The sequence below is a fragment of the Typopeltis vanoorti genome, chromosome 9 (assembly GCF_054136105.1).
Source record: "Typopeltis vanoorti isolate ZY-2024b chromosome 9, IOZ_Tvanoo_1.0, whole genome shotgun sequence".
Lineage (NCBI taxonomy): Eukaryota > Metazoa > Arthropoda > Arachnida > Uropygi > Thelyphonidae > Typopeltis > Typopeltis vanoorti.
The window spans coordinates 81,328,892-81,346,350 of record NC_143557.1 but is presented as its reverse complement, the minus strand read 5'-3'; the positions used below and the strand labels follow the sequence as shown (position 1 = coordinate 81,346,350).

Below are 17,459 nucleotides of genomic sequence, written 5' to 3'. Positions count from 1 at the left end.
TATAATTGTAATTATTAAAACTATACTAGATTGTATTTTAAATGCGACCATTACGAAAGATATGATTTCGTTATAAATTTCTGTAATGCTTAATTTAAACCAACTCGAAGTGCTCGCGTGCTATTCTTTGTGAATACAGATTATGATAAGCCGATCGTTTTTATTTGCTATTTGTGAGACAAAACCCCAGATAATTTTTGTTTTGCAGGTAAAAGAGAAACTTGTTATCGAAAGGAAAAAAATCTACCTTGTATGAATCTGGCTAACTAACATTCGGTTAAAAAGATCTTAAATATGTCTTGAACCCTGGACAGAGTTCGAACCCAGATCTTTCCTAACAAAGAGTGCGTCTTCTTTTGACAAGGATGTGGAGGCTCACTTCACTTAGCTCTACACGCACCAGTATTTATAAGATAATAGATTTAAAAAAGTACAAAGAACGAAAGAAACATCTTTATAGTATGAGGACCATCTACATTGCTAATACCACATTTGATGAATTTATTGTGCTAATCAAGATTAAGGTTGATTTGATTTGAAGCTATAATTGTGTGAGAAGCGTTTGTAGAGAAACAAAGGCGTGAGGTCGACATCAGAGTTTTCAGCATTGATTCCTGCCTCGTTGTTGGCAATGGTGACATACACAAGACAGAGTCGCGATTCAAACTACGGTATGGTTTGAATTGCGACTGAAGCAGCTATGACATGCGTTATGCCTATAAACGGCTTGTATTCTCTGGCTGTTTGAGTGAAATAAAAACTCAAGTTTCAGTATGAGATCGGTTAACTCATTCCAGTTAAAATCACCTTTCAATTTAGGTCTCCTGCGTCCTATACGAGACTTAAACCTAAATCATTCCAATCGAAGGTCAAAAGTCATGATATTCTCGCCACCAAACTGTAAGTGTTAGAGCATCACGGTATTTGATGTTTGCGAATGATGTAGTATTGAATGAGAAATCAAGATGAAATTAAAATAATAAGTTGGAAACTAAAGAGTTAATGATCGAAGACAGAATATACAATTTATAATTTTGGTGAGGAAAGATATATATATATAGGCAGCACTACGACTGGACTTACTGAGAAGACTATTGTTCAGAAAAATCATTGGAGTACTCGTGTTGAGTTTTGCAGTTGAATAAGAAATTGATGGAGAGATCGATAAGGGGTGTGGACGAAGAAAGTGGAAACAGGTATGCAATCGTATAGTGCGGATATGATTAAACATTTTGTAAGAATTGAGTAAGATCAGCTAGGATGTATATAGAGTAGAATGTTGGGTACTGAAGAAAAAACATTAAAAATGAAAATGACGGCGATGTAACTGCTAAAACGGATGTGTGTGGAATCAAGAGGAAAGACAGGATTAGAAAAAGGACACACACACACAGACAGAGAGAGAGAGAGGAAAAGCAGAGACGTGGTTTGGGAAAATAATAAACTGAAGAAGAATCTCTCTCAGTTCGAACTGTGAATTGTTTACTATACGAACTACTACAACTATTTAATTGTGAGGGATCTTATTTTTAAATTAATCAGTCATTATTATCACGTTTTGCACTTATGTTTGTGCACTTCAATACAAGTTAGGCTTATTAAAGATTTCAGTTCTTTACTTCGGTTATTGGATGGTCTCTTGTATTTCAGGCTGTACACAAAATGAGAAATTTAAACGATTGATTCTGCATCGATTTAAAAACCGCATATTTCTATGAACAGAAATGCTTTCCAACCAGGCCATTACATCAACATTTTAAACGATAATAATATATTACAGTATTAGGTATCTTTGATGCGTAATCCTTCCTCTCCTGTCTGTCTGTCTGTCTCCAAATGTGCATTAGGTTTTCGCTAAAGAGCAAACTAAACGTTAGGAATAAATTTCTAAGAACGAATGGCTTCCGTGAACTATCGTTTACTTTTTCTGTGTACCAACACGAAACACGAAACGCTAAATAACATTTTTACGAAGTACCGCAGATTGGTTTTTGTTCCTTTTCTAGCTACGTGAGTCAAACCACCCCACTCTAACTAAGAATATAAATAGGAACATTAACCATTAGTTACTTTAACTGCGCTATCTGGAAAACATTGTGAGCCCCATTCCAAAGATGTGGACCCGCTAGAGAGAGGGATGAGTTCCGAGGATGCATTATCAAGACATCGTCAGATATGATGGCCGATTTTACGTCGTACAAATAAAATATGGTTTCATGGTGCACTTGTGTGTGTGTGTGTGCGTGTGATTTCAGTCACCTTTTTACTGCTAGCTATGCCGTTACCATGGAGTTGATGTGGGTCTTTTATCCTACCAGCCATCGACAGGCAACACTCGAAAAATCAGGGAAAGTTTAAACTGTCTTAGCTATCAGCGCATACCTCCCGTGAAGAAGCCAAACAACTTCGGGTGTTTATCTTAGCAGTCAAATCAATTTAGCGCGATCGTCATTAAATATTTCATTTAGACTTATCTTCTTCTGCCTCTCTTTTTCACTATCCTGGATGGCAGAAGAGCGCGTGACGTGTTTTTCGCGATAGCTTTCGGTCAGAAGGTCTATAACGAACAGCTAACACTCTCGTCGTAATTGCTATTTTTATCCTCCTCACTTCCCACTAGTTCTATAACCACTTCGACTCTACTCTTACCTTCCTTCTCTGATCATAACGTAGGATTGACGTTATGATCAGAGAAGTATCTTTTATCAATAATGAAAATTGCGAGTTTATCTTTATATCGCATCATTGTTAGCATATAGTTCAACATCATTTTGACGCAAACGTTGATTCATAATAAAATCAATTCATGATCATGAATTAAATATATGCTATTCATAATAATACTTATAATTAGAATTGATTAAACTCGTAGATTTTTAAACTAAATGCTTTTTTTTTCGATGTTTCACTAACTTTCATTGGCTCGCAGGATCTTCAGGCATCAAGAAGATTCGCAATGAACATAGACATTATAATCTCATCTCCCTTTTACTCTCTTTTATCTTGCGGTGCCGAGGGTTTATTAATCATCGGATATCAAACCGTTCACAGGATAAGGTGGTCAGCCCTACGACCCGGTGTATCCAATGTCCGTAGTGTTGAGTTCTCAAGGCCAGTTTGCCTGCTTGCGGGATGAAAAACCCCAGATAAACTGGCGGAAAAAACCCTGCTGTCCACGCCTAAGACCGGCTAGCTTGGCTATGGCTGAGGAAGATCCTGAAGCTCCTCATGTCGTTGACGGGAATCGAACCTAGGACATTCCTTCCCCAGGCATAAGGTTGCGAAACGCAAAACCACTAGGCTGACCAATATTTTATTAATCCAAAGCATCTATATACATTCATAATAAATATATATACAACTATTCACAGATATATACACAATATGTACATAGCCTGCTTTTCAAAGGAAACGTTTTACATTGATATTTCATTTTCATATACAACACTATAACATGCTCAGTGTCTATTTCCACCTGGACTACTTTACCATTCTTTGGGTAGTTACTTTACATATCATACATATTCTTTACATATAATTACTTTAAAATTTGTTTTTGCAGTACATCATTACATGGTTTATTCCGCCGTTATTATCTCTTTTGGATTGCAGTTGCTTTAACATAAAAGAGAGGGTTACATTTTGGCAGAGAATTGAGATTACCCAGCGGATCAGCAGAGTGTCGTCACACTCTTCCACTATACAGACTGTCACGACATTTTTGATACATAAAACTAAACTACAACCTCTATAGTTGACCAATATTATGCACAAAAATACAACTAATTATAGTATAAAGCAATCAATGTACAATTGGCTGTACAGCTTAATGAAAAAGTGTACACAATGTTTTTCATTCCCTTATGTATATCTATTTTATCCTTTCGCGTTCTACAAAACGTCGTGTATGGGTTTGTTTATGTATTTATTTATGGTGGGTCCTTTATTTCTATGATTTGCAGTCGTTCTTCGAATTCTGAGATGAGACCTATTTTCCGCCATTGGTGTTTTGTTATTTTGTTTCTGTTTATGGTATCGGTGATTGTTTCTTTTAATATGTTATTTATTTTCCTGAGTATGTCTGGTCCTGTTTCCCTTCCGTAGATTTTGTCGCATCTGTATTCAAATCGAGTACATGGTTGTTATGATGAGGATTGCTTTAGTTGTGTTAATGTTACCTTCGTTTAACCAGTATAATGTGTGTTCCGTTAAGGGTCTTTGTGTTTTATGAATGTTTGAACCGTGTTCCATATTTGGGGAGGTGTGAGGGCAGTGCATCATTAAGTAGTAAAGTGTTTCTGGGTTGGGGGAAAAATGACATCTGGCGGGGCCTTGAAGTGGGATCCCTTTCGCTGTGCACCATATTTTTGTGGGCAAGCAAGCGTGGTGTACTTTGTAGTAGAAGGTTTTTAATTTTGGATTTATGAACAGTTTGAAAGCTTTTTTTAGTGCGTTTGGTAGTCTTAATGTCCCTCTTTCAATCTCCCGGTGTTGTGGTGGTGGTATAACTGTGCGCGTGAGTTTGATGTGTGCTGCTTTAGGTCTCATCTTCAAGAATTCTTTTATTCCTATGTATTTATTGATAAAGTTTTGCCTTCGGCAATCTCGTGGAACATTCTTGGTGTTTTGCCCCTCGAATGCGGAAGGGAACATATTACTTTGTCGGGCATTATCTTCTGCATATAGTATAGTATATATATGCGCTCCACGCTTTTTCCTCTGTGTAAGCTCTCTCTATGATTTTTGCTCTCGAACTTAGAGTTTTTAGGTGTACGTTTATTAAGCCGAGTCCTCCCTCCTCAATGTCATGGAATATTGTGGATCTTCTGATGGGTGTTCGTAGTTGGAACCCGAGATGAATTTTGCACACTCTCTGTGTATTCTGTCTACTTCTTGACCGTTGTAATTAGTATTATTCATGAGGTACCATATCTTAGACAGTAAGTATTGATTGCATATTTTAGCTTTACTTGTTAGTGATAGTTGTCTGTGTCTCATCTGTGTAATTTTCTTGGTTATTTTTATATGTGCAAGCTCCCATTGTGTGTTGTGTTGGATTATGACGATCTCCAGAAGTGGTAGGTGTTTGTTTATTTTTACATCGTTCGGCATGGTAGGCCTTTTTACCCACCTGCCGACGAACATCGCATGATATTTGTGCAGGTTTACTTGGAGTGCTGACGCTTTTTTTCAAAATTTTTGAGTATGTTGTATGCGAGTGTGAAGGACTCGGCTGTAGTTACAGTTAATGTTACATCGTCGGCATATGCGAGCACTTTTGTTTTTCCTTCACCTCCTATGTGAGTGCCCGCTATGCGGGATGTTTTGATATTTCTTGGATCACCGGCTCTAAGGCGAGAGCAAAGAGCATCATGGAGAGGCTGTCTCCCTGTCTGACCGAGCATTTAATTTTGACCGGTGCAGACAGTTTCTTGTTTATGATCAGGCGTGACTCTGCTGTGGTGTAGATATTTGAGATCAGATTTTGAAATTTTTTCCCAAAACCTGCGGCTTTGATGACTTCATTTAGGTAACGATGACTCACTGAGTCAAAGGCCTTTTCAATGTCGAGACCTACCAGTAAGCATGGTTGTTGTGTTGCCTGGTAGTGCTCGTATATACATCGAACTTGCAGGATATTGTCCTCTATTTTTTGGCCTTTTATTCCGCAGGTTTGGGATTTGGATATGATCTGGGTTATGTGTTTCTGTACTCTTTCAGAGATAATTATAGTTAAAAATTTTTGGTCTGTATTGAGCAGTGTGATTTCTCTCCATTGTGTCTCTTTGTTTTTTTGCTGTGTCTTTCTTTTTTGGTATTAATGCGATGTAGCCGAGGTTGAAATGTTCTGGGGGTGCTCTCCAAATTGTGTATTTCGGATAGCATTTTCATAAATAGTGTCTCAAACAGGGGGTAGCACGCTTTGTAAAACTCCGCGGTGAGGCCGTCGGGTCCTGGGGATTTGTGTAGGGATAGAGATTTTATAATTTTTTTGCATTCGGTTAGTGTGATTGGCGAGTCAATGTCTTCTGCTTCTTGTCTGTGAGTGTTGGTAGTTGTGTCAAGAAGTTTCGTGTTTCTGTTTCGTCATTTTCTTTTCCAGAGAAGGTATTCGTGTACTGTGAGTGAAAGAATCGGAGGAGATTTGCATCGCCCTCGATTTCTGTCCCCTCGTGTTTTATTTTATTAAAAGTCGCTTTCTGTTTTTTTTTTTGTTGTTCAAAGAGCCACGGAGTTTTGGTCCTTCCTTCATCTTGTTCCATTGTTTTGATTTTAGCGCGAACCCAAGCCCCTTCAGCCTCTTTTATTTCAATTTGTGTTAGTTTTGCTTTGAGTGCGTTGATGGCTATTTTATTTTCTGGGAGTGTTCTGTCTGTGTTGTAGTTTTGCATTAATTCTTTAATTATGTTTGGTTTTTCTTTGTTTGTGTTGTAATTTTTGTGTTTCCCTATTTAGCTAACCGCGCGGTCCATACATTATAATTATTGAAATAATACATTAATAGTTATATCCAAAATATATAAGACGAATTTTAACATACGTAGACTTCTTTTGGATAACAAAAGCGTTAAGAAAAGTATACTATAGCTTGCAGACGTTTGAGACTTCCATCTTCAAATACAATTGCACAAAAGACTTTTGTGCTACTATAACTGATTGTATGCATCTTTTATGAGCTTCTATTATTCTGTTAATGTCGATAGTATTATTATTAATAACACACAGGTGCATTTATGACATTATTAATGGCTCTCGGGTTCTAGTCCTTTTTTAGGATGAAAAAAAAAAATAGCTTGCAGGTTTTTTCCACCTGCTAAACATACAGTTAGACTGGAGAACACGCCCTCAAACTCTTCCCCACATATACAGAGCTGGAAACGACATACACTCTTCCCATAGCTATAAATGATTTGGCATAATCGGAACCATCGATCATATCTTATCTAGCTTTTAATTCTATTCTATAACTCCTTTTGCGACTTTTTACTTTGTTAGTCACGTGATTGTGACCTACTATGATCGACCGAAATTAAAGTATAGCTATTGCCTTGCTGTGTATTTCGGTTCTGTTTTACATAGATATGGAGTTCGACGAATAGGAAAAAATAAATTTTTTCCACGTCGTAGCTCTGATTTTATTTATTCTTTACAACGGCTTCAAGTGACAGTGAGAATTTGCCGTCATTTCATACTGCATCCATTTGAAAAATCTAATGTCAGCATGCACTTGGAGTCCTGTCAGCTCGAATATATAATTCAAATAGCACCAACGCTTCGAAATAGCTGTTCCAAATGTGACGGGGGAGGATAAAAAAAAAAAAAAAAAAGCCATAATAGTTGCAATCAGTACGCGCAGACCCAAGTTGGACACACCGGGAACGGATATATATATATATATTTTTTTTTTTCATGCACTAATATAGTAATGAAATATCAAGCGAATACACAATTAAAAGAATCAGTGTAATTTTAATAAATAAAAATATTATCCAGTGAAATGTGCGGTTTAGTTTTCCTGATAATTCCTATTAATAGATGCCAAGAAACCCAATACAAATTATTTAAAAACTATTTATATGAAGCATTCTATTAGGTAGTTCAAAAATTAGCGAAAAGGATAGATGGCACAACTACATTCACAAACGTATTATAATACCACGAATCAGGATATCTCATATTATTTAATTAAGTATGAATTTTATATATAATAGCTGTAGTAGTAATTCACCGATACCATCAAACCACATACATTCAACTACTTGCCAAACCACATTCATCGTGCTATTACATCATTTCCTTTGTAAACAAAAGAAAACGCCCTCTGACGAGGGAAAAAAGAAAGGGAAACAAATTAAATTTAATGAACTAAATGTTTTTTGTTTTTACGCGTTGCAGTTTTATTTTTAAAACTTCAAAACTAATGTAAAATAAGGGACGGATAAATAAATTGTAAGTAATCAGAGTTATTATTATTGTTAATTGGCATCTACATGGAGTCCAATGACTCATCTCGGAAAGTCCAGAAACATCCTTCACCATATACCTATTATAGCCATACGTAGTTCGTTTTTGACTCAATTAGTAACTAAATTTATTTATTTCCTTTTATTTTGTTCTTTTTCTTTAGATTTTTCTTTTAGCGTGATTAAAGTGATCAAAAACAATCTCTTAAGTGTTCATATAGACGAGAATATACAGAACAACAGCAGATCCGGTATAAATTACGTCACATCCGGATGCAGTTGAATTTATATACTACGTTGTAGAAGTCTAATGCATCTTTCTGAAGAAAAAGTTATTTTTTTTTTTAATGAAATAATGACTTATGATGAATAAGAATTGATCTTTCCTTTTATTAATAAAATTTCTTATTACACAACAGAAAAAATGACAAAGTCATGATACACCTAATAGAATTAATATAATATGGATAACACTACTGCAAAACTGTAATATTCTCTTTGTATTTGTATATTTAGGTAAAGACGTCGAAGGCTTTAAGAGCGGAGAGCTCAATGAAATTGAGCATGCCAGGGCTTGTTATAATTTTTCTGTAGGCAACGAAGAAAAGAATGAGTTTTATTCACCTAGCTATCCTTTCAACTACCCAAACAACACGGAATGTGTTCGCAATATTTCAGGTAAGAGATATTCTCAATAAAAATTTAAATGATGCAAGAATGAATTAATTCGATGTCTATTCAATTCTATAGATTCTAATATTTTTAGCAAGCAGTGTGGATGTAAACATTAGAAAGTCTAATCACAATAGAAACACACTTAAAACATCCAAGTCATTTAACCTAAACACATAGTTGGTCTCGGATGTATCTTAATTACTTTCAGTGGAGAAATGTGCTTAATGCTTCCAATGTTAGCATTTCGTTCTCATTTCCCAACCACTACTTTAGTTTCGTAGCCTTCCTTTTTTTTTTTTTTACATCTTATAATTCGTCATTTGCTAAACAGCCCCTTCATGCACCCACCCGGGCGCAGAATTATCTGAGTCGATCTGCATAATCCGATAATCCAATTTGCTTGCAAAGGGAAGCTGCTTCAACTCATCACCCCTGTCGCTAGAATGTAATTTTCTAATGAGACAAACTGGGCCCAAGCTCTGGATGGAGAGAAGTAAGGTTGAAGAGATGCAATTTATCAAACAAATGGCTTGGATGGGAAGTGCAATGGCCTCTTTTATACTGTGAATGTCATTAGCGTCTTCGATAACCCTCAACACCACTAGGAGAAACTGCTGTTAGTAATTTACTTGCAGCCTATAAAGTCCGTGTGTACAAACACAACTAAAAAGGTTTCTATCTACCGTGAGGGTGTAAGTCGGTCACGTGTGAAAGATAAAACAGTGACACTTCGTGTGACGCCAATATTTATCCCTGCAACTGGGTTAGGGAGAGTTTCTGTCGTACTAATTTCCTTAATGATCGTTCTGCTTCCATCTATCTGGTTTATGGTTCATTTGCATCCTCATCTTTGAAACCCTGACCAGAAGAAAAACAACTGTCAGAAGGGGGGGGGGGGTTGATGGGTCCGTTATCATCATACTTAAGTGATTTCTTTAAAGTGGTGAATAAAAATAGAAAATGGGACAGTGGAAAGAGAGGATAAGAGAGAAGTGAAGTGAATTAGAAGTGTATGTTCAGATTTCTCATTTAATTTTTCTTTTTTTTCTCTGACTTTCGGATAGCACCTTACGGCCACATCATTCATCTTGACTTCCGGGACCAGTTCCACCTGGAAGATTCCCCAATATGTGAATACGATCGCCTAGAAATCCGGGACGGTCCTCACGGCTATTCAAATCTTATCCAAAAGTTCTGCGGAGACAAATTTCCGCCCCGCATCGCCTCCACTGATCGCTACCTCTGGCTCAAGTTCTACTCTGATGACAGCATCGAACACCAGGGATTTCGGGCCGTCTATGAGTTCATTCCTATTGACAGTAAGTCACTCGCTTTAGTAGTTTTTATTTCTGTTAGCTTGATGCACAAGAGATTCTTCGCCTTAATTCTATATAACCTCATACAGCAGATTACAGCAACTTAGTAACCATTCCCAAACATGTTTAAAAAAAAAAAAAAACGAATTGTAAACTTGAAAACAATGGAACTGCTTCATCCCTACATACGTAATATTCAAAGAATAAGTGCGCATCTCTTCCAGCATCGGTATGATACCTAAGTCTATTAAATCACTATTTAAATATATGCAGACAGGCGTTGATTATCCAACTTAATGTACTCAATGTTCCTCTTTTAGGTGGAATAACAAAACTCATTTAACACAGTTATAAACATGGCTTAAGTTCTAACTGAAAACTACATAATATGTACCGAAATAACTAAACACAGTATCACTGATAGTATTCAAGTTTGTGTTTATGTTCTAATATTTCCAATTTATTTATTTAAATAATGCTGGTCAATATTGAGGACGTTTCTACCCTCTCAATGAATCCGTACCTATAGATTTAATTGAACTGTTTACGTTTGGAGAAGTTGACCAAAACTTTCGTCTGTGTTTTTAGAAATGTCGGTATGCTGTATCGTTTTAATAAAGTTTATAACAATAATTCCAGTGATCAGTTAAATGAATAAAAAACCCATCTATGTGAGTTCTTGGAGATCATGGTTCGCCATGATTGTTTCTAGAAGACTATGATATCTTCAAGGAGTTGCTAATTGTTCTGAATTTCAACACTGGAATGTGATATTCTCTAGTATTTATTACTGGAGACCACGAACATTGAACGAGACACTGCTTGGAAAGAAGTCAACGGACACCATAGTGTGAGGAACAAACGGCCATGGCGCTCACATAAATAAGATGTAGCACCACTTTTACTTGCGATGACTCCAGCAATCCTACGAGGCAAACTTTCCACAAGCATATGATAGCAATCAATTGGAATTTTGGTTCCAATGAGGTCCTCCTGAACTGTTGTAGGGTGGACGTCCCTTGACCTTACCCGACGTTCCAGTTCATCCCACAGATGTTCAATAGGATTGAAATCAGGACTCTATGGAGGACAGTCCAGCCTTATGAAACTGTGCATTGGCTTTCTGAAAGAGATAATGGTCAGTTCCATAGTAATACCACAAATAGGAAGCATTGCATTGTCCAGAATGTACCTCTCGGAGTTCAATATTTGTCACACCACAAATAGAGTTCCAAGGCCCAAACCAGGACCATACCATCACACCGCCACCTCCGAATTGCATAGTTGGGGTTACGCAAGAGACGTTCACCGGGCATCTGCCACATCCACACCTGTCCATATGCTCGATACAGGGTATAACGTGATTGATCGCTCCATAACAGTTTTCCGAGCTTCCATGTCCCACTGAAGACAACGCTGTTGGTTCGGGTAATGCGGTGCTTGTTATTGCGATTCTACGATGGAAACTCAGATTCGTGTTCCAGTCGATGCCTGGAACTCTGCATTCAAAGTGTCGGCCGACCAATGGCGGTTTTTACATATTATCCTTCGTAGCACCCTACGGTCTCGTTCGGTGAGTGTGATGGGTCCAGTGCGCGTAGTACTTGTAGTTAACTCCCTGCTCTTTCATCTGAGTATGGTATCACTGATTGTTGACCTGGGATGGTCCAAGTTGTCAACAATTTGCCGAACAGATAGGCCTGCAACATGGCATCCTATCACAGCTCCTCTTTAACTCTGTCAGTTCCCTTCTCACAGCCATTTCACTTACACACAGTTGCACTGACTTCGGAGCATCACATTCCTCCAATCTATACGGGCTATAAGCACGTGACTCATTACATGGCATGACGCACCTTGCCCATGGAGATGTCCGTTTACTTCTTTCAAGCAGTATATATGAAAATACATCTGAATTATGTGTAGTTTACTGCAGTGAATCCCAAACATCATATATTAGGCATGGGAAATTGTGCAGTTGAAAAAGTGTGATTAATATTTCTGTTTTGACTCTAATGACGTAATCTCTTTATTAAGATAAATGGACGAAAATCTAAATCTCAATTTAGGTTTCAATCAGAAATCAGATCATTTTACAGCTTCTGCATAATAGGGATGAAAAGATTATAACATATGCAAACATAAACAAAAGCGATTAACTATAGAGTTTACTTATTCAATTATTATCATAAATATAATTTACTGTAGAAGGAGACTAATATAAAATGTATCTATTTTTATAAGTAGTTGTTGATTTATTACTTAAATTACAATTTTTATTTCAAATTCTATTATTTATTATACAATAAATGAGTATTAATGGCTATACAATAATTTAAATTAGCATTTAAATGTAGCTGACATCTTGTGAACAGAATCACATTAAATCAGAGATTTTAAATAATATAAATTTACCTGTGAAATAGAATATTGAAGGTAAAAACCTGATCTGATTAAGTATTTACCGATATGAAGAACTTATTTTTATTTTATTTATTTTTAATGAATTTAGTTGAATACTTTGAAGAGTCAGGTTTTATACTAGGCCTAGCAACAAATAATTTTGTAATTTAGCATAATTCCCGTATAATCCACCTGTTATTACAGTATCTTTCGCTTCGTGTTCTAAGCTCGCATTAAGCAAGAGAGGTTTTTTTTATTATTATTCTGTTTTCTAATCTTATCTCGTTGTAGCTGTGGCCACATACTTATCTCCTCTTCACAGATCCCTTTGAAGTAAAATTTGCTTTTCTCCAAAGCGCGTTCTTGTTCCCTTTCGACGCAACCTTCATCACGACACCCGCAAACTAATTAATTAATGTTCCTGTGACTCGAAACAAAAGTTCACTCAGAAAATGGAAGGGCCGGAAATAATTCCGCGAAACGAAGCTTGGAAGATAACGGAAGCTTAATGCTTAGAAGTAAAGGTAAAAGGGCAAAATTATGGCGCATATGAATGATATTATCATACGGGTTAGCGTGGCGATGCATCTAATTCTTCACTAAGATTTCATTCTCCTCAACGAAGAAGAAATAAATCACAAGACAATGTAAACACGCAAGACGCAAGACGTTGCTGACTATAAGGGCGAAGCAAAATGCTTTTTTATTCCCTGCTATCTGATAAGGATTACTGTGTGAGGAAAAGTTTATGAGCTAAGAGCTCTGCCTGAGTGGGTGCGATTCAGAGATCTTCATTTGGAAGTAGGATGGCCTTCGGTCTCCTATATTTTGAGAAGTCTGTTTCATCATAATTGGCTGCTTGTTGCACTAATTCATTTGGATGTGAAGAGGACACTGAGAAGAACTTCACTGCTGAAGACTGCAGGAAAGAATAGATGTAGGGGATATTTGTATCCCGGTGAAGTTGGACATTTCTGACGTACCATGGTGCGTTTAATATCATGCGGAGACATTTGTTTTGCACTTTCTGTAGTTTGAGGATATTTGTACTTGAGGTGTGACTCCAGGCTGGGGATGCGTAAGTGATAATGGGTCGAATCAACAGTTGATAAAGGAGCAGTTTTATTTTGGTATCCAGCTTGCTATTCCTATTGATAAGAGGGTAAAGCTGTGCAATGACTCTTGATGCTTTTGAACATGAGGCTTTTATATGTGAACTGAAAGTTAGTTTTCTGTCCAGCAGTACACCCAGATATTTGGCTTCTGCTTTCCAGGGAATCTTGGTATTAAATAGGAAGATATCATCTTTGGGGAGTATTGAGTTTTTAGTGAAGAGCATGGCAATACTCTTCTGAGGGTTTACTTGCAGTCTCCATTCCGAGAACCAGTGCTCTAATCTCTGCAGATTTTCTTGCAGTTTCTTGGTGACAAGGTGAGGTTTAATAGATCTGGCTAGTATAGCTGTGTCGTCTGCGTATAGGGCAATGATGGATGACATTGGATTGTGCGGAATGTCCGCCATGTAAATCGTGAAAAGTATCGGTGCCAGAAGGGACCCTTGAGGAACTCCTGCCAAGATGCGTCGTTGGGTAGATAATATATCATTTAGTTTGACTTGCATTCGTCTGTCACTAAGAAATGACTTTATAATTTGAACTAGATCTGATGGAATGCCAGCTAAAATCAACTTGTATAGTAGTCCATAACTTGTCAAACGCCTTCTCTAAATCAAGAAAAACTGCCCCGGTGTATTGATGCCAATTATAACTTGTGATAATGAATTCTATTAGTCTGTGAATTTGTTGGGTGGTACTGTGAAATTGGCGAAAACCAAACTGTTCTGAAGGAAGGATGTTTAATTTTTTTACTGAAAGTTGAATTCTGGAAAGGATAGCTTTTTCTGCTATTTTGCCCAGATTAGATATCAGACTTATGGGACGATAACTTTGAGGCTGCTGAGGATCCTTGCCTGGTTTGTATATAGGAATTACGTCTGCCAACTTCCATGCAGAGGGGAAGTACTTAAACCTGAACATAGCATTTATTATTGTTGTGAGATATACGATGGCCTTTCGGGGTAGCAGTTTAATAACTTTGTTGGAGATGCCGTCAGGCCCTGGAGCTTTTTTATTCTTTAAATTCTTTATAATGTCATAAATTTCAGCTGGGGAAATAGGTGTGAGTTGGCTAGTACAGGTATCAGGCCGTTTTAACACATGTCTGACGTGGCGGTGGACTTTGTAAATATGATTGAAATTTAGATTATTGTATGAAGGGCTACACTGTTTTTCTAAATTTTTAGCTATAGTTTCGGCTTTTTCTGCATCTGTGTAAACAATGTTCAGGTCAGATTTGAGAGGAGGAAGAGATTTGTTTTTGTTTTTGATGTTTCTCAGGAACTTCCAAACGGATTGATCACCAGGTGATATGGAGGCTAATTTATCTTCCCATAGTTTGTTTCTATGGACTTTAAGTGCATCTCTCACTGCACTGTTCATTTTGTTGAGATATTTCTTGTCTTGGGGTGCTCTGGTGTTGTGGTATCTTTTTCTTGCTTTATTTTTCTCCCTGATTAAGTTCATTATGTCATCTGGTAGTCGTTTAGGCTTGAAGGCAACTGAATTTGAGGTGATAGATGCTATGGCTGTGTTGATTTGATCAGTAAGTTTATTGACTGCAGAATCAATTTCTTCCTTGGAATTAATATGAGGGATGGGATCAATGTAGTTTGGAAGCATTTTGGATAGTTTTTCCCAGGGAATGAAGGTATGAGGCGAATGGGGAAGATCCCTCTGATAACCCAGTTGGAGCAGAATAGGATTGTGGTCTGATGATAACTCATTCAATGATTCCAGGGAGTACTGTAGGTTAACGTTCTGAAGGACAGCTATATCCAAGACGTCGGATGAGCCAGTAGGACTGTGGTGAGTTGGCACTGAGGGACCAGCCACAGTTGCGCAATTTGAGCTTGTGTAGTTATAGAGGATGCGGCCATTCCTATTTATAGACCTACTGCTCCAGGCGTGATGTTTTGCGTTAAAATCTCCTGCAATAATAACCGGCAGTTTAATGCCGAGGATAGCATCCAGATCTGTGGTCAGCAATGTTTTTGATGGTGGGTTATAAGCAGAATATATTTTTATGTTTCCGATAGAGTTTGTGATGACATTGATACCTGTAAGTTCGAGATTGGTGGTTGTAGGAATGGCTACAGAATGATGATTGATGTGATTTTTGATGAGGATGGCTGTGCCACCACCTCTGTAATCCAGTCTATCATTCCTGTAGAGCTGATATCCTTTGAATTTAGGATTGTCAGCAGGTCTCAGGTGAGTTTCATTAATTAATAATATATCCGGATTATATCTGTCATTGAATTCCTGTACTTCTAGTATTTTATTTTTAAGGCCGTTGGCATTCCATGAGATAATCATTAGAGAATCTGGGGTAAATTTTTTCCTATGCATTGGAGAGTGCAGATAAAATGAGCTGTGTTTGCTGCAAGAAACTTTTTGTAGTGCTCAGTGATGGATTTGCGTTACTGAAATCCTGTAACATATTTACAAGAGAAGAGGTGATGATGGCTGTTATATTTGAATGTGGATTTTTCATATTCTGGTCATGGATTGCTTTTTTGGGGCGGGCCACATCAGCATATGTTCTTGTTTGGTGTTGAAGATTTATTTTCTTAGGGGGCTCAGTTGATGGTGGGTGAACACCTGTCATCTTGTTCAAGCTAATAGGAGCCTGATGAACTTGGGCTTCTGGGGCTTTCGTTTCTGTCAGTGAGCTAGACTGACTGATTAACTCAGTTTGTCTGTTTTTTGGGTGGCATATACATCCTCTGTAATTTGCAGGGTGGGGGCCACCACAATTAGCACACTTAGCCGGGGTGGTTTTTGGCTTGGAGCAGGTATATGTGGGGTGGGTATCACCACATTTCAGACATTTGTATTGGGCTTTGCACAACTTCTGGGCATGACCAAATTTTTGGCATCTATGGCATTGCCCAGAAGAGGCCCTCTTCCTAAGTGGCTCTGGTGAGATCTTGAGCCCACAGATTGTCTTCAAATTGTAAATATCTTTATAGATGTTGTGTATTTCTACCAATACTAGAGGCATAGGGGTCTTGTTAGATCTGTACATTCTACTGACTTTGATGGGAGGCAGATCTTGCATGTTGAGGTCAGCAGCTATTTCAGCTGTTTCAATGTCTTCAGATACTCCTCGGAGTACCACTTTAAGATTTTTCTCCGAGGTAAGTGTGAAGGTATGGTATTGTATACCTCTTGTGTCCAACTCCTTGGTTAGATTTCTATAGTCAGACACTGTAGTGGGCTGAATTTTGATGCCCTCCTCTATGTTCTTGGCAGTGGAGTAATTTATTTGCAGGTTGGCCATGGTGGTTCTTAGGGCTGTCCATCTCTGTTTTTCCCTAAGAATGACTGGAGGCACCTTTTCATTGGTGGAGGCAGAGGAATCTATGTTGGGGGCATCTTCATCCATGCCATTTTCGTTTGCTGACTCCGAGGCGAGAGTTTTGCGTTTTTTACGCACGTGCTTCTCTCCTTGATCTGAATGAGTAGATTCAGAGGTGACTGGATTTAAATTTTCCTCCATTTGAGGAGTGTCTTCATTTGGATCATCGTCAGTCTCAGGTGAAGAGTAAAGATTCAGGAAGCCGGGCCATTCACGCTCGAACTTCTTAAGGAGTTTCTTTATGAAGCTGAAAGCCAATCCTTTATCTAGAGAGTCTATAATTGTATCAGGATCTATCAAGTTTGATGGCCATTTGAGCTTAAATTTCCTTTGAAGTTTATTTACAAGTATGAACGCTGGCTCTTCGTCCAGCGAATCTGTGAGGGCGTCCAAATCTGACACATTCATTATTGACAGTTTGCGTATAAACGCAAGTAAATGTATCTGGAATAGATATGCTAACAATGGCGATTCTATCGGCTGTTAGGCCTAACGAATCGCCCTCGTTGCAATTACCGTCCACTTACCTTTGCTGATGTTCTTAGATTCAGTATAGTCCGCAATTTAATGACTTTAAATAAATAAACGCGTCTCTGCTAGTTAATCTAGCAGCTACACTTCA

The 17,459-nt window shown here is 37.8% G+C and overlaps 1 protein-coding gene across 1 annotated transcript in view; it reads left to right on the top strand.

Moving 5' to 3' along the window:
- LOC150103199 (protein tolkin-like) overlaps positions 1-17,459 on the top strand; it is a 159,963-nt gene that overhangs the window by 108,895 nt on the left and 33,609 nt on the right. The window contains exons 3-4 of the mRNA XM_090398127.1: positions 8,481-8,642; positions 9,704-9,958. Coding sequence (XP_090254253.1) covers positions 8,481-8,642; positions 9,704-9,958 — 417 coding nt within the window. The remainder of the gene's footprint in view (positions 1-8,480; positions 8,643-9,703; positions 9,959-17,459) is intronic.